The sequence below is a fragment of the Sus scrofa genome, chromosome 1 (assembly GCF_000003025.6).
Source record: "Sus scrofa isolate TJ Tabasco breed Duroc chromosome 1, Sscrofa11.1, whole genome shotgun sequence".
Taxonomy (NCBI): domain Eukaryota; kingdom Metazoa; phylum Chordata; class Mammalia; order Artiodactyla; family Suidae; genus Sus; species Sus scrofa.
The window spans coordinates 240,217,449-240,235,185 of NC_010443.5; the positions used below are offsets into that span (position 1 = coordinate 240,217,449).

The following is a 17,737-nucleotide window of genomic DNA, read 5'->3' on the forward strand; positions in this document are numbered from 1 at the left end:
GCATCTAAAAACAAAGTGCTGAGTGGGAAAAAAGAACAGAAAAAGGGATATAATCCAGTTGCATCGATGCAAGTTCAAAAATAGGTACACAAAACAGCAAGGCACACTTTGCAAGGACACATACAAACACAATACGCATATTAAACACTTGGAATGTTTGCCTCTCATGAGGGAGGTGGAAGTCGAGTATGAGAATAAATGAGGGAAATAAAGATATAAAAAACAAACAGGAGGGGCTTTCATGGACCAATAACAATTTCCCACGAAATGAGGAGGGCAAAGTGTGTCCTGAGGAAGCAAGAAGGTACTTGGCTTAACAAATTCTGAAGGGGGTAAATCTGGGGTGATTGTAAAGAAGGCCCGGCAGGGAGAAAGAAGGCAGTGGTTGTCACATCACTTTTCCGTGCTAGTCACTGAGCCAGGCTCATTCATAGCCTCATGTTGCTGGGTTTTCACTATCACTCTCAAGCAAGGAAAAGAGTCGCCTTTTATCTCACTATATTTAAAAATGAGTGCTAAAAAATAAAGTGAAATAAATAAACAAAATAATAAGTGTTGAAGAAGTTCCTACTGTGGTGCAGTGGGTTAAGAATCCGACTAAGGGGCTCGGGCTGCAGGTTTGATCCCCAGCCTGGTGCAATAGGTTAAAGGATCCAGCTGTGGCAAAAGTTGCGGCTGTGCTGCAGGAAGGCCCAGGAACTTCCATATTGCTATGGATGCAGCTGTTTAACAACAACAACAAAAAGTACTGAAATGAGTACTTTCAGTACTTTCAGAGTGATTAAGCCCCAGTGCCTGGCTGGCAATGGTCAGGCATGTCTTCTTCAAAGCTCATATACTTTCCACATGAGAGGAGGGGAGTTCCCCATCACTGGAAGCATTCAAGTACAGGCAAGGCTATAAAGAAAAATCAGGGTTCCCTTCGACATGGAGAGTCTATGGTTCAATGACAGATAACATCTGCTAAATAATTCTGTCTCCCAAGCCACCTTCTTGAGCTCCCTGAAAGGTAAGCCCTGGATCATGAAGGCTGGGAGGTATCAAGGTCAGGGTCAGATATCCAGCCTGAAAGAGCCCACATTCATGGGTGTCCTTCCATTCCTGCTGACTCACAGCCCTGGTGGTGTATTCTGCAGTTTAGTGGACTATGTCTTCGCCCTTTTTTTTTTTTTTTTTTGCTTTTTAGGGCCGCACCCATGGCATATGGAGGTTCCCAGGCTAGGGGTCCAATTGGAGCTGTAGCCAGGAGCCTATGCCAGAGCTGCAGCAACACCAGATCCGAGCTGCGTCTGCAAACTACACCAGAGCTCATGGCAATGCCGGATCCTTAACCCACTGAGCGAGGCCAAGGATCGAACCCACGTCCTCATGGATGCTAGTCAGGCTTGTTAACTGCTGAGCCATGATGAGAGCTCCTGTCTTCTCTCTTAACTACAAACTGGCCTTTCTAGAGCCATGGCTTTGTGAGGACAGCCGCAATATATGCCTAACAAAAGGAAAAGGATATTAAAAATCAGCCTTAAGAGTCTCAAACTGGAGTCAAGTAGCTCTGAAAGTTTTCTAGTAGGTTGTAGGAAATTATCTTCCAGCTTGTATAGGCACTGGCACCTGGCCAGAGAGATTATGAAGCCCCTGAGGTGGGGGTAGGGACTGTATCTTATTCAACTTGGCTTCCCCAGAGGACTTGGTAAAGGCGCCTGGCAGATGCTTAGGAAATGTGCCTGAATAGAACCGTATCTCTTACCCTGAAGACCAAATGGTAATTACTGTCTGCAAATGGGGAGGACAAGCCTACATTCCACTAGGTACCTTCTGAATGACAACTATGTTATGAGGGCGGTGGGAGACCCCATCCCTTCAAATCAGGTGCTAAAGTATAGAACTCCAAAGTCTGAGTCCTTTATGCTGCACAGAAGCAGGGGGAAATTCAAGCAGATTATCATTCACTGAGATTCTTACAAACAGGCCTAATGAAGGCAGGGATGGTGAGTTAGAGCAGCAGATGCTGAGATTTCACCAAGAACAGCAGAAACAAGGCTCTAATCATGGCTTCACTCAACTTCCTTCCCTGCTGCAAATTCTGAGCCATGTTTAGACTTCGTTAGTAACATGCGTTCTTTTTTCTCTTGGGGGAAAAAAAAGCCAATTCCCTAGTATTCATGCTCATCTACGTGTGGTTTGGTGGAAGTCAGTGATGGCATGGGGGAGGGGTACCGAACTTGAAGTTGAGAGAGGCAGTTGGGTGCCCGCTGCACCCAAAGTGTGGGGCTGAGGGGCTGCTACTACCTGCCTTACTTACCACCACGGGGCTTCCTCAGAATGGTGCCTGAGAGGAGAGTAAGAATGCATGCACTTTATCTGGGCGGTGACTCTCGAACCCACTGATGGGGGAGAGAGGCGGCAGACAGGGAAGGGAAGGGAGCCAGGGCAAGGTGCCTTAATGCACCGGTTTCTGAGAGGCCAACTGAGGCTCAACCCCATGGGGACCTCTGGAGACAGAGGAGACCAAACTGAGAGCTGCCCTGGAAGCATCAACCCCCTGAATATCCATCCTGCTCTCTGTGCAGACACTCTTAATAAGATGCTTGTTGGAATCATGGATGGGGGAAGCGGACGGCATCCACACCTACCCTACGCCACAGCCACAGTAATGCGGGGTCCGAGCCGTGTCTGTGACCTACACCACAGTGCATGGCAATGCCAGATCCTTAACCCACTGAATGAGCCCAGGGATCGAACCCGTGACCTCATGGTTCCTAGTCGGGTTCATTTCCACTGCGCCATGACGGGAACTCCGGTTCCCATTTTATAGGGGCTTGTTGTGAGGCACAGGCTCTGGGAAGCCTTGAAAATTGAGTAAATGGAGGGAAGCTGGGAGAGCGGAAGGTCATGATTTGGGCTCTGAGACCCCCTCTGGATTCAAAATGTCTCAGCCTCAAGAGGGACCATGGCACTAGCCCTGCACACTCTTTAGAGTAGTTCTGTCTACCCAGCACTCTTAAATTTGCAAAACGGGTTGTTTCTCCAGCCTAGAACAACAATGGCCACCAATGTGAAGTAGCTTCAGTCCACGTTTCTGTTGTCAAACAGATGAACTGCTGTTTGCCAGGTATTCTGCCCTGACTCAAGTCGCTGGAAACCACAAGGAAATGAGCACGCGCTCAAACTTCCACAAGCTCTGTCACTCACCAGTTCAGTAAACATTTACCAAGAGCCAGCCCGAGCTAGACAGCATGTGGCTAGCATCTCGGGACCTGAGGGTTAATAGAACAAACTCTCACTTGGCTCTCACACCAGCTTCAGGAGAGACAGGCAGGGCTGGCATTAGTGTCATCCCGTTTTCCCGAGGAGGAAACTGAGGCTTAGGGAGATAAAGTGACTTGCTCAGGATCCCACTGCTGGTAAACTTCAGAGCAAGGGCTTGAATCCAGGTCTTTTGCTTCACATTAATTCAATAAGCTTGTACATCGGGGGCCTACTGTGTGCCAGGCCCTTGTGATACCAATCCTACAAATATGGATCAAAAAGTGGAGCAGGACCATGGATTCCTGGCTTCTTTAGTCTTCTTCCCCAAACTGCCTCCCATTTCCAACTAATTTGTATTTTAGTTCTGCAAAGAAGTTAATAGAGCCTCTTGCAAAATGCCTCCTCTACTACAGATAAAAGGGTTTAGAAGGCACCAGGAACTCTGCAAATGAGAAGCCAAAAAAGCATCTTTCAAGGTCTTCAGAGGGAGGGTGGGATGGGCCAATTTCCAAGATCCTGCCAGTGAGCACTGAGACCGCCCAGGTGTGAGCCCAGGAGCAGACCCTGCAAAGGGAGCCCACTGCTGGGGCTGGCTGTTTGTGGGTCAGCTCTGCTCTTCCACTGTTCCCTCTCAAAAGAGGGCAAGGAGCGAGGGCGAGAGAAACAGAGAGGGAGACAGAGGGCATGGCAGAAAACAGCCTGGTGACTCCCTCTTAGAAGTCTTTTGCGAGGTCAATGGCATGAGGCAATTTAGGATCTAGTAACCCCAAGATGAGGGACAGCATCATCTGGGCAAATTCCTGGAAGGTCCCAGAAGACAGAGTCTGGACCAGCAGGGAACCATGAGCACAGAGAAAAGAAAGAATGAACTTACTGTCCTACAGCAAGTCCTTTCCCATGTCTGAGCCTCAGTTTCCCTTCTGAAATAGGATGACAGTAATTCAGTGCCCCCTATCCTGGCAGCCAGACACCTCTGAGACTCTATGAATCTGGTAAACTAACTGGTGTGCTGATGTGAACATGCCCCCAGCACAGCATCCCTCTGCCGAAAGGATCAATATCTGTTTTAAAAAAATGTAAACAGGAGTATCTGAGGGGCCCAGCCCTGAGAGTCAACAAAAGCTAGACGCAAAGGTGGCACAGGGAGGACACTTGGGCACGGGGTGCATGTGAGCACGCGGAAGCTGCCACCAGGGGACGTCAAAGTCCAGGCCTTGCTCTGCCACCAGCCAGCTGGGTGTCCTTGGGGGGAACACCTCCCTTCCCTGGGACTCGGTTTCCCCATTTACACCATGAAGTTGTGGGACAAGATCATCTTGAAGGCCCTGCCCCACATGACCCCCTACATGTCATTAAGCGCTGGGAGCAGCTGTAAGGGGTAAGCAGACAAAAAGACACCCGGGGGTTGCAACACACCAAGAAAATGTGGATTTGCCCCCAGGAAAGTGTCATCATTTTTGACTCAATGCTAATTATAATTGTTACTTCTTGCTGAATGAGAAATACATGCACGTGTTATCTCATCTAGTTCTTTCCACATCCCGAGAAGGCAGGAGGATCACATCCCGAGTTTACAGATGAGAACATCGAGGCTCAGAGAGGTGAAGTCACTCGCTTAATGTTCCACAGTGACTTGAGCTCAACTGGTGCTTCAAACCCACCTTTGCACTACTGTTTGCTACACTGCTTTCCTTACTAATGCCTAAAACCAGTCACTGGAGTTGGTGTCTAATCCTAACATTCAGGAAAAAAAGGCAATAAAATTGGCATGCACTTGTAGCTGTGATTGGCCAATCAATATTTTACAAAATATTCTCCTAGAAGTAGATAACTGGAGAACTGGAAATGTGACAAGAGAATTTAGTTGCAATCACTCAAAAAAAAAAAAAAAAAAAAAAGTAAGTATCTTTGCCAAGATGCTTACTTTGTTCAGCCAATGAAGAAGTAAGACTTAACAAATGGGAAAATAATTACGTTTGCCTAAAATTACATCTTTTTGTGCACGCCAGAGAGCTGACATGCGTTTCAATTACCTGCCACGGGAAGATAAATGGGTAAATCTACGAGACTGCATGGTGGAGCCTCAGTACCGGAGCACACCTCTCCTGACTGATCTGAACCGGTCGGGGTTTGTCTGAATGAATCTGAATAACTCGATTTCATTTCTTGCTTTCCCCTGGATGACTCAGGGACCTGCTAAAAGTGAGTGGACACAGAAGGCACAGCTCTTGTATCTGGATTTTTCCAGAAACATCTAGATGCTGAAAAACTGCATTAATGAATGGTCCGTCTCATGGTTCTGGCTAACAACCCTACAACCACGCTGGGCTGAACCGAGGTTCCCCTGGTGGGACACCCAGCCCAGCTCCTCACAGATGCCTGAGGCTCTGACAGGTCACTGTCCCTCTCTGGGCCTCGGTTTCCTCCTCATTCCACAAGGAACTGGGTCTGAATGGTTGATGAGGTCCCTTCCAACTCTGACAAATGATCTGTTTTCTTAAAACAAAACAAAACAAAACAAAACAAAAAACAAATGGCCTGTAAATAGTGTGTGTGGGATGACTATAGATTCAAAGGGAATAAAGAGACACATCGACCAGATGCAATGAGTGGCCCTTGTGTGGACTCCCTAATGAACCAACTACGTAGTCATTTTTGAGATACTTAGAGGATCAACACAGACAGGGAATAAAACATATTAAAACTTGTTAAATGCTGGGTGTGATAATAGTATTGTTGTTATGTTTTTTTTAAAAAGTCCTTATCTAGCAGAAATGCATACTCCAGTATTCATAGACTGAAATGAGATAACGTCTGGGAGCAGCTTTAAAACATTACAGCAAAAAGGGGGGACAGGAGTTCCCGTCGTGGCTCAGTGGTTAACGAATCCGACTAGGAACCATGAGGTTGCGGGTTCGACCCCTGGCCTTGCTCAGTGGGTTAAGGATACGGCCTTGCCGTGAGCTGTGGTGTAGGTCACAGATGTGGCTCAGATCCCGTGTTGCTGTGGCTGTGGTGTAGGCCGGCGGCTATAGTTCCGATTCGACCCCTAGACTGGGAACCACCATATGCCACAGGAGCGGCCCAGGAAATGGCAAAAAGACAAAAAAAAAAAAAAAAAAAAAAAAAAAAAGAGGGGGGACAGTTGGGGATGGGGTGTGACAAGATAAATCGAGACTGGCAAAATGGTGAAAACAGTTGAAGCTGGGTGATGGGTACACGGGGTTCACTATGCTATTCTCTCAGCTTCAGAGTCTGTTTGAAAATTTCTATAATTAAAAACTAAAACAATGCAAGATTGCTCTGAATATTGGCACCGACTTAATTGCCACTCCCCATACTTTCATAAGCTTGAGTCATGTGGAAAGACTGAATAGGCCTGAGAAACAACGCAGTTGAGAAAAAATAGTCTAAATAAGTTGAAACTAATGTTTTCACAGAGAAGTGTCTTCTGTTGAGTCTGCTTTCTCTTATCTGGAACATCGTACTCTCATTCCTTTTGATGTATTTTATTGCACAAACACAAGATCCCTGAATTCAGAATTTGCCAACTAGAAAGAATAAGTATCCAAAGGCCTACCTTGAAATTGAGTAAATTTGATGGTCCCCATTCTCTCCCCGTTCCGGAATACAACTTGACCCTAAAAGCAAAACAAAACAAACAAGGACAAAGAAGAAATGCCATATTAGCCCACACACTACTCATCTCAACTGAAAGTCATTAATTGTACAATGCAATTATTACTATTGGAGTAAGAATAGACTCCCGCTGGGCCACAGATGCGAAATTAAACTAATTGTTTTAAAACTGGTTGTGACTTTAATTTAAGGAGCATAAAAATCAATAATGGGACCAACACGTATAAACTAAAGCCGAAATATGTATCATCATTATCATCATGACTATTTATTAAATACCCATGTGCCCTGTGGTATCTCAGGATAAGGTCTTCCAGGGTGTTGGAAGATGGAGGAAGAGAGGAAGCCCTTGGAGCCTGGCCCTGGCCCTGCTCTCGTGCTCTGCCCATAAAGATGCTAGGTTTTGCTGAGGCCGTGTGGCTGCAGGAACCGAAGGGGGCTAGAGGTCCGCTCGTATTTCTTTTTACGGACAGAAAATGTTTAAGTTTTTTCCTGGGTGGTGACATCGGCCCTAATTATAACTGGGCTATGGGGCAGTACAAAATTAAGCTTCTTGAGCCAGTGAGACCTGACTCATGTCACAGGCAGCTGAAAACCCCTCATTAGGAACCCTGGGGGTTAAAGACAGTGTCATCTGTTGCACGGGCCTTCTTGGCTGATACTCAGATTCCATATGCTGGGCTAAATAAACCAGGAACGTAAAGAGGGTGTGGTCTCTCCTTGCCTATTTATGGTCCACCTAAAATTTATGCAAGGAAATTTTATTTATTTTTTATTTTTTGTCCCTTAGGGCTGTACTCGAGGCATATAGAGATTCCCAGGCTAGGGGTCTAATCGGAGCTATAGCTGCTGGCCTACGCCAGAGCCACAGCAACGCCAGATCCAAGCTGCATCTGTGACCTACACCACAGCTCATAGCAACGGTGGGTCCTTAACCCACTGAGCGAGGCCAGGGATTGAACCTGCGTCCTCACAGATACTAGTCAGGTTCATTTCTGCTGAGCCACGATGGGAACTCCCATGCAAGGAAATTGACACACATTATACCAATGAATCTTTATGACAAGCTTGAGTGGAAAGGGGAGTGATCCTGATTTTACGTATCAAAAAACTGAGGTTGAAGGAGGTTATGCCAAGGTCATTGTAAGTGAGGCTGCTGAGTCAGATCCCAGTTTGATTTTAATGTCTGTGCAATTTCACTACAGCATATTGTTTCTGATTCAGAAATAAATTTCTTCTTTTCTTTCCATTAATGTGAAAGTAGGAGAAGAAATCATCTTAAGGTACACCGCTTTAGGAATTCCCGTCACGACTCGGTAGAAACGAATCTGACTAGGATCCATGAGGATGTGGGTTTGATCCCTGACCTCACTAAATGGGTTAAGGATCTGGGATCTGGTGTTGCTGTGAGCTGTGGTGTAGGCAGGCAGCTTCAGCTCCGATTTGACCCCTAGCCTGAGAACTTCCATATGCCGTAGGTGCAGCCCTAAAAAAGGCAAAAACAAACAAACAAAACACTGCTTTATGCATACATCTTGCATCATCAAGTAACAGCACAGACAAAACCACAAATCCTGCTCAATTCTTGAGAGAGAGCGTCAGAAAGTACGTGTCTTCCCTGAGTGGAAACCCAAAGTCTCGGGGCCTTAGGCTTTCAGAACAAAGAGAATTACTCAACCTGTTCTCAGAATGAGAAACACCTCCTAAGGCCACTTTGACACCTTTTTGAAATCCTGAAGATAGCTGCCAGTAGTATCAGTTTGAAACGAACGCCCACCAAATTCTATATTCAGGTGACAGTAAGCAATTCCCTGGAGTGTGAAAACACTTCAATGTAAGGTGAGACAGGAGCTGTGATTTTATCTCTAGAGATGATTGAAAAACACAGAACATTCTCCAAAAGGATCACTTTTATGCAAATGGACCATTTTGCAAGGGCGGAAAAGATGTAGATATTGTCCACAGGACATTTCTTTGTTTGACACAGGTGGAGATCTAACTAATTCACCCATCTCCGGCCAAGCTCTGATGCACCCCAAAGACTTCTAGATATAAAATGGGGACAAATTCTGCAGAATCTGTACTAGTTAAATTAAAAAGTATATAGAACGGTATTCAAAGTTTGGATGGAATAACACCGGAGTGGACTAGAGGGTGGAAGTGAGAACGAATCTCCCTTTATTTTTTGTTTTCTTTCCCCCTTTGCTTTTTAAATAAAACTAATTAGTCCATCTTTGAAGCAAGACTTGTCATGTCTTATTTTTCTCACAGTAACTATTTTTACTCACAGTAGCGCCTATCTCCTTAATTTTTCAGGTAATGCAGTGGAAGGAGGCCAGCGCCTGAGTATCACAAACCTGGGTTCGGGGGTCCCCTTGGGCAAGTTCCTGCACATCTGAGTTAGGGACCCAGCACAGCTCCTGGTCTTTAACAGATACTCAATAAATGACACTACTAATTTTTATTTAAACACATTTAACAGCAGAGAGCTGAAATAAAAAAAGATTTCAAGCACCAGGAAGCTTTCCAACCTTTGGGAAGAGATTTTTCAACATCACATGATTTCAGCTGGCAAAGGGGTAAACTGTTGGGCCCTAATCCAAAGTGGCTTCACTGCTCAGAAGCATCAGCTCCCAAGTGACCGAGTTCCCAAACCACATGGGCCAATGTATGTTCAACTGAGGGTCTGTGCCAGGGAGGAGCTGTGAAGCTCTGTGAAGCCCCCTTCTTCTTCTTTTTTTTTTTTTTTTTTGTCTTTTTGCCATTTCTTGGGCGTATCCCGCGGCATATGGAGGTTCCCAGGCCAGGGGTCGAATCAGAGCTGTAGCCACAGGCCTACGCCACAGACACAGCAATGCCAGATCCAAGCTGCATCTGCAACCTACACCACTGCTCACGGCAATACCAGATCCTTGACCCACTGAGCAAGGCCAGGGATCGAACCCACAACCTCAAGGTTCCTAGTTGGATTCGTTAACCACTGAGCCACGATGGGAACTCCTGTGAAGCCCCCTTCTGAGGAAGATGCAACACGAATTCTTTCCTGAGGTTGTGACCACAGCATCTTTGGGTTTGACCAATGACATCACTTGGCTACCTTGACCATGGCTGACTGGATGGGACCCCTGTTCCAGCCAAGCCAACCTTGATAAGACTGGACATGGGTAAGGAAGCCCATAAGGCAATCAGGTGACACATGAAACTCTGCCTGATGGAGGTCCTCCGTGTCAGCATGATGACCAACTCACAGGACCTTCCACAGATATTTATCTGCCCTGAGAAAGAGCTCTCTGAGAGCTTTATATATATGTTTTTTTCATTTTTTAAAGTTTTCTTGAAGTACAGTTGATTCAGTGTTGTGATAATTTCTGCGGTACAACAAAATGATTCAGTTTAAGAGCTTTATTAGGAGAGACAGGCAAAACATGTTCACCAATAAATGAATAAGATCATTTGTTTGTTTGTTTGTTTGTCTTTTTGTCCTTTTTTTTAGGGCCGCATCGTGGCATATGGAGGTTCCCAGGCTAGGGGTCTCATCGGAGCTGCAGCCACCGACCCACCCACAGCCACAGCACTGCCAGATCCGAGCCGAGTCTGTGACCTACACCGCAGCTCACAGCAAGGCTGGAACCTTAACCCACTGAGCAAGGCCAGGGACTGAACCCGCAACCTCATGGTCCAGTTGGATTCTTTTCTGCTGTGCCATGATGGGAACTCCCTGAATAAGATGGTTTTTGGTGAAGAGTGCTGGGAGGAAAATCAAAAGGGAGTGCCTGGGTAAGGGGAGTGAGTTCACCGTGTGGCGAGGAAAGATCTCACTGCAGAAGTGACCACGTAAGCAAGGCTACTCCAGGGAAAGGGAAAGGCCAGGACAAAGGGCCCCAGGTGGGAATGAATAGAAAAGTCTGGCAGGGGGAGCGCAGTGAGGGAGCCGGCAGGTAGGTGGGCCCTGGGGGCCTGGATGGGGTCCTGGAGGGAAGGCTAATTGCAGGGAAGAGCCCTGGGGTCAGCGGAGGTTAAGCAAGGCAGTAATACGATCTGATTTAAGATCTGAGCTGATGGCTCTGACTGTTGAGAGAAAATGGAAACAGAGACACCAGAGGCTCAGGCACCGGTAATCCAGCTGAGGTGACAGCAGCTTAGGGTAAGGTGGTGACCCGCTCAGGGTGCATCGCCAAGGTGGCTGAGCACTGTGGCCTGAGTAGCAGAGGCCTCTCTTCTCCTCCTGCCATCCTGGGTGCTGGGCCCTGTGGTGTACGACCAGATGCTCCTTTCGGGGGGACGCACTTCTTTCTCCAGCATCTTGGCTGCTGGTGGGTTGCTTTGCACACAAGAGGAGCTGTGCCACTTAAGGTCACGACCTTCCCTAGGGGCAACCTACAGGACAGCCTGGGGTCAAGGTGAAAGGACACAGTAGCTGGAAACCCCTTGCCTCACCTCAGGGCAGCTGTGAAGGGCCATGGGCTCCAGAGGTCCCCATGGGGTGGCTGAGGCTGCGGCTGCTGCTGCTTCCCCAGTTCAACTCGTCCCTCTGCCTTATCCTGCTCCGCGTCCTCCCTTCCAAGTTTGGCTCCTGAGAGCCTCCCTGATAAACTTCCTGTGTGTGAACCTTTGTCTCAGCGTCTGTTTCCCGAGTAACCCCACCTACGACACCTGCCATCAGAGGTCATTGTTAGGATCTCTTTTCTGCTGCCTGAAAGGAGCCAGAGTGCTAAGGCAGTGGGAACAGAGGTGATGGATTCCGAGTGAGGCCCCTAGGCAACCAGACTCTTCAGTTATGCTGTGGCCTGGCATCTCAGCCAGGGAGCCAGGCCAGCTTTGGTTTCGAAAATCCCAGCTTGAGTGGGATTATTTTTTGCTCTTCTCCCCACATACATATTCCTTATGTATATCCCAGGCCTGTAACCAAGGATCATCACACGCACTTGGGACCAATCCATGTGATGCATTAAATTCCAAAGCAGGGGAGGTGGATAACTCTGGCTGGGGTGGTGGCTGATCCCTGCGTGTTGGCTCACAGTCTACACTCACTCTTCGATGTCCTCTGTGTCGCAGGGGCCCACAGCCTGGAAACCACACTTCCCAGAAGCCCTTGCCAGCTGGTTTCCATTTAGGCTCTGCTAATGAGAAGCATTCACAGGGGATTAGAAGTGTGCATAAGGGAAAAGCTATTTTTTTTCCTGCTTTGGTTGCAGCAGCAGGAGCTGAGTGACTGCAGGTGTCCATGGGCCCCAGCAGCTCTGCACTGTCAGTATGTGCAGGGGGGCTCTGGGCTGACTGCTCAGTGGCTAGTGATGGGGTCCCAATAGCAGAAACAGCAGCAGCAGGAGCCTCAGAGGCCAGTGTGCATGGGTCTTGATGATCTTATTTGTATTCCCAATCTGCTTTGTGGTCACTTATAAACTCCTTGGAAGCTAGGATCCATTATCAATCACTATGCAGTCAAGGAAACAGAAAGCACTGCAGGCATGTCAGGGGCAACGGCCACACCATTCCCCTTCCTGCTCATCCAGCCTAAGGGGCTTGGTTGTTTTCTGTAAATACGTGTCTCTGGTGACAGTGCCTACCTGAATTGCTCCTCCATCCCTTCCAACAAAGGTGTAACCCGACCCCTGTATTAAATCTCCTTCTGAAAGGCCTGAAGTGCTTTCTACTTTCTTGACTGCATGCTGATTGATAATGGAGTTGAACTTCCAAGGAGTTTACAAGAATGACCACAGAGCTGATTTGGAAGGCAAAGAAAATAATGGAGGTAAAACCCCAACTGGATAATTTACAAGGATTTTTCTTTTCCCTTTAAGAGATGTTGCTAATGTCAAAGAGAGCAGTCTGTTTCATAACAGCTGATCTAAACCAACAGTTCAGGTTGGAATTGGGAGCCATAAAGCTGCATTTTCTCTTTTGGAGGAATCTTCGGAACGCACAGGATAACATATGGAAAAAAACCTCAAGTTTCTGCAATTGCCCAACGAGAGTAAATCTGCCATCAGTGTGACCTTGGATAGTCATTGAGTGTTTCTGAGCATCCTTTCTCCTACTTAAAAAACAGGAAGAACAATATCGACTTCTCAGTATTATTTGTGAGAATTAAAGGAGACCATTATGAAAAAGGCATAACCCAGAGTTGTCACACAGAAAGGTTAACTCGTCTGATCCTCCAGGTAATCTGAGTTAGCAAAATCCCACCAGTTCGGAATCCCCGGAAACATCAGTGGAGGGTAAAATGTACACTAAGGACTCAGCAGTCAGTAGGATTCAGTGGCTTCCTCTTAGAAAAATTAATTCTGTTTCCATTGTTCATCCTTCAGGTTTCACTGCTAAGCATGAGTGAAATGTATTCTAACAATAGTTGATGAATTGTTCAGGTCAAGTCCTACATTGCAAAAAAATTTTTTGTCTCTTTCGATTTCACAGCAAGGGTAGGAATGCCCTGCCCTGAAAAATGATCTGACGTTGGGCCGGAGCTGGAGGCCACACAGAGGGAAGACTCACTTGGCTCAGCCTCATCTCACGGAGCCCTGGGCCTGCAGAGAGATGGAGTCTCTGCCGACACAGTGCATTTAGGGAAGGGGCTCTGTCCTTAACACGGCTCAAACCACGCTCTTGTCTCTGGGCAGTCCTGTGTGTCTTTGGGAGGTGTGAGCAAGCATGTTCAGCTGAGCGTTTGATTTGGGCTGTGGAGAAACAAGAACAGCCCTGACGGGTCACACCGGCAGCCAAGTCTCTAAGGAGACAGAAGCCGAAGAGTGATGGGCGAGGCTGGTCAGCTCATCACTGTCTGTGCAGAGGATCCAAGCCCACCTTGGACTGTTCTGCTGCCAGCCCTTCCCCCAGATAACACTGGTCTCAAATGAAAAATGAGGAGTTTGAGAAAATCTGGGGGCTACCTTGCTGGTCAGATTTTCCATAAAGAGTAGAGAGCTGCATCACGAGGGTTGAGGAGTAAAGTGACTTCAGTTTCCCAAGGGATGACAGGACATAAAAGAGAAATACCAAACAATTGGGGACATTGACCCACACATTCTGAAAAGGTGAAAAATACTTTTTTTTTCCCCTGCATGTCCCTTGGGCTCTGAGACAAGTCATGTTTTGCATACTACTTAAACTATTGTCTTACAGAAAAATGCTTCTGATAGGCCTAAGCCTTGAGGAAAGTGTGATGGACCCACTGAGTTCGGAGCAGCTGCTTTGCAGGGAGTTAAGAGGAGGGGCAGGATGGGAAGTGTGGCCTGCCCACCGTGGCCCTTCTGCTGGTGGGCAGTAAACGGAGAGGCATCTTCCTGAGGGACCATGATTGGATGGCCCCTACGGTTCAAGTGGTCACCAGCCACAAAGGAAGTGGTCGTCTAAGCAGGGTTGTGTGCAGTGGAGAGGAGGGGAACCAAGAGCAGAGAGCTGGCTGGCCCAAGACAGGCAAGACCAACTCCCTCTCACCGTCCAGTTCTGAGACAAGAGTCAAGCTTGTTTAGAAGAGCAACATAGAAGAAACGAATGAAATATCCAAGAAATAGGGCAACAGCAAGGTAAACTGTGATAGACACATGATGAAACATTATGACACAGCATTCAATCAATCAGCACTGTTGAGCACCGAACGTGTGTCAGGAACGTGCCAGGTAGGCACCGATAGAGACTGAACAAAGTCCACATGGTCCTTGAGTGCATACAGCTTGCAGTCTGGTGGGAGGTACAGAGATTAATATAATAATAACATAACGAACACTTATAAGTATATAATTACAGACGATAATAAGTTTTCTCTGCAAGAAAGAACTACAAGACCCCAATTAGACTGGGGCTCAAGGAGTGCTTTTCTGGGGAGGTGGAATTTGCACTGAGACTTGAAGGCGTTAGCTGGGCGTGAAGGGAGAGCTTCCCGGGAAGAGGAATCGTAAGCACAAAAGTCCTAGGGCAGGAAAGAGATTGGGAAATTGGAGGAGCTGTAACAATTCCAGTGGAGATGAAAGTGGTGAGTGGGGGGAAGATGAACATGGAGTGGAGGGGGCAAGGTGGACAGATGCCATGTTGCACAGAACCTTGTAGGCTTATCGAGGATGCCAGACTTATTTCTGAATGCAAGGGGAGCCACCGAAGGGTTTTAAATGAGGGGAGATTTGATCAAGGTTATGCAGACTTGAACATATATTGCAAAACATACAAAAAATTGGAAAAAGTGATATTCTGATTGTGTTAGACACTGGCTAGTTGTTCCCCAAATCCATTTCTTTTCCTCCTGGGCACATGGTTAGACTGCGTTTTCCAACCACCCTTATGCTTAGGTGTAGCCATGTGACAGTTCGAGCCAGGGGAATGTGGGCAGAATAGGCCTGTGGCATGCCAGATCTGGCCCATGAAAACCTCTCACGAGACCCTTCACACTCCTCAACTTGCCCACCTGCAACCAGATTCAAAGGATCTCTCAGTGAACAGGCCTAAGGAACAGTGGGGACATGAGTTGAAGGAGCCTGGGTCCATGAATAATCATGCAGAGAGGCTGGCCACCAACCAGAAGCATCCACTTTGGACTTTGCATAAGAGAAAAATACATTTTTACTATGTTAATTTGCTGAGATTCTGAGATATCTTTATTCCAGCAGCTACTGTTATTTATCCTAATATAATATGTAAGTAAAAAAGACAGGATAAAAATCGTATAAATAGTATGTTCACAGTTATTATGTAAAAATTCCTCCCACCAAGTAATAAATTACTCCCAACCAACACTGGTTGGTCCTGGATTATAGCTTTTTCATCTTTTTACTTTTCAATATTTTCCAATATCCTCTAATGAGTGTGCATTATTTTAATAACAGGAAAACTTTATTAAAAACTTTTTTTGGAAAGGCTGTTATAAGGAGGCACATTTTTAACAGACAGAAATAGCAACATCATCACCAACAAAATACTACTCCCTCTTGGAATAGATTAATTTTTACTGACAGCTTAGAGTTTTCCCTGAATAAGAGCCAAAGATCTCTGCAAGCATAAGCACATTTCCCCTTCAACTTAGAATAATGAAAAGAGCAATGAACAAGGGGTCTGAAGAGGTAGATTTAGGCTGTGCTCTGCCATTTTCCAGGAAGGGAACCTGGGGCAGGTCCCTTTTCATCTCTGGTCTCAGGTTTCTCTTTGCAGAACATACAGAGATAAAGTTATTTTTAGCACTGCTAAAACATTTGTGTATGTTAAAGGGTTTTTTTTTTGGAGTTCTTTATTAATAAATTTTCAACACCAACCTCAGTGGGATGAACTATGTTTTATTATTATCTCCATTTTATGTATGAAAAAACTGCGGAGCTGAAAAACTGAAAAAAGTTGCCTAGGGTCATGTAAGTAGTAGGCAGTAGAACTAGGACTCATCTTAGACATGACTGATTTCAAGCTCTTGCTTCTAACCACATGCTATTCTGCCTGCCTTTGAAAAAACCAGCCACTGATCAGAAGATGAACTCTTTGCAGGGGTAAGAATAAGTCCTAAGCAGCCCTGGTAGGGGTAGTAGAAGGTAGATGGAAGAGGAGGGAGTCAAGGATGTGTTGGTGAGTGTTTAACTGGCTCTTTGGGGAGGGGTGGAAGTGGTCCTGATAGGTGGTGTCTGCCAATTTCCATGGTGTAAATATTCCCACCAAGGCAGATTTCAAGCCATCAGCCATTACACAACTGGCTCTAGGCAGCCTATAGGAGCTGGTTCTAGCACATCAGTAGCCAAGCCAGTGCCCTCAAGAATGTGAAACTGAAGAGAAATGCAAAATGCTTGTTTTTTATCTGCTCAAGGGGGTGGGTGGGAATCTTTTCTTAGAAGTGGGGGAGGGGCTTCGTCAGAGTGAGAACAGCTGGAGAAGGGGCTTGTGCCTGTTACTACTTATGATCTCTTAGCCCCCAAGCTGCCCTTCTCTGCTGGGCTCTGTGATGCCCACTACATGTTAGCTCTGCTAATAGCAGACCTGAGGGAGAGTGGAAAGCAAGAGAAGAAAAGGACTTGGGAATCTCAATTTTCTTGTTCCTGTCAGGTCCTGCTGCCAGTGCTATCCTGCTATACCCTATGCGAGGTGCCAGCAGCAGGTGGGCAGTGCTCTTCCTCAGATGTCTGAATACTAGCTCTGTGGGCCTCTCCTCTGAGCTCTCAGGTTCTGGAAGCCTCACTCTTCCTTTCATTCTTCTAGTCTAGAAGTGATATCTGTTTTTCCAGCAGTTGGTATCTCTGGACCGCCCCGGTATTCCTTTTATACTCCTTTCTTCTTCCAACACCTATTAACAACTCCCTGTATTAAATACCATCTGTTTGTTTATTTGTTTATTTATTTATTTGTCTTTTTGCCATTTCTTGGGCCATTCCCACGGCATATGAAAGTTCCCAGGCTAGGGGTCTAATCGGAGCTGTAGCTGCCAGCCTATGCCACAGTCACAGCAACACGGGATCTGAGCCGCGTCTGCGACCTACACCAGAGCTCACAGCAATGCCAGATCGTTAACCCACTGAGCAAGGCAGGGATGGAACCCGCAACCTCATGGTTCCTAGTTGGATTCGTTAACCACTGCGCCATGACGGGAACTCCCCAACTGTTTAAATACCTAGTTTGGTTTCTGTTTTTCTGATGGGAACTTCATCCTGTCTACTGGTCCCTGGAAGGACTCAGTTCTTCAGCAGAAGCCCTACATGTCAGTTCCCAACTAAAGTGGCTTTCCCCACTTGGGTCCTCAATGGTGCCCTGGCAATGCTGCCTGCCCCTCCTCTACCTCGGGGGGGGGGTGTCCTGGGCTTGCCCCCAGCTTCTTCCTCACCCTGAACTGCCTACGGTAATTACCTCCTGCTGAGACGGAGCCCCAGGGCAGAGAAGTGCTCTCTCCTCCTCT

At 46.8% G+C, this 17,737-nt stretch overlaps 1 protein-coding gene across 1 annotated transcript in view; it reads right to left on the reverse strand.

The window, feature by feature from the left end:
* The window catches only part of GABBR2 (gamma-aminobutyric acid type B receptor subunit 2), a 388,449-nt gene that overhangs the window by 109,980 nt on the left and 260,732 nt on the right, over positions 1 to 17,737 (reverse strand). Inside the window, exon 8 of the mRNA XM_021066509.1 lies at positions 6,827 to 6,887. Coding sequence (XP_020922168.1) covers positions 6,827 to 6,887 — 61 coding nt within the window. The remainder of the gene's footprint in view (positions 1 to 6,826; positions 6,888 to 17,737) is intronic.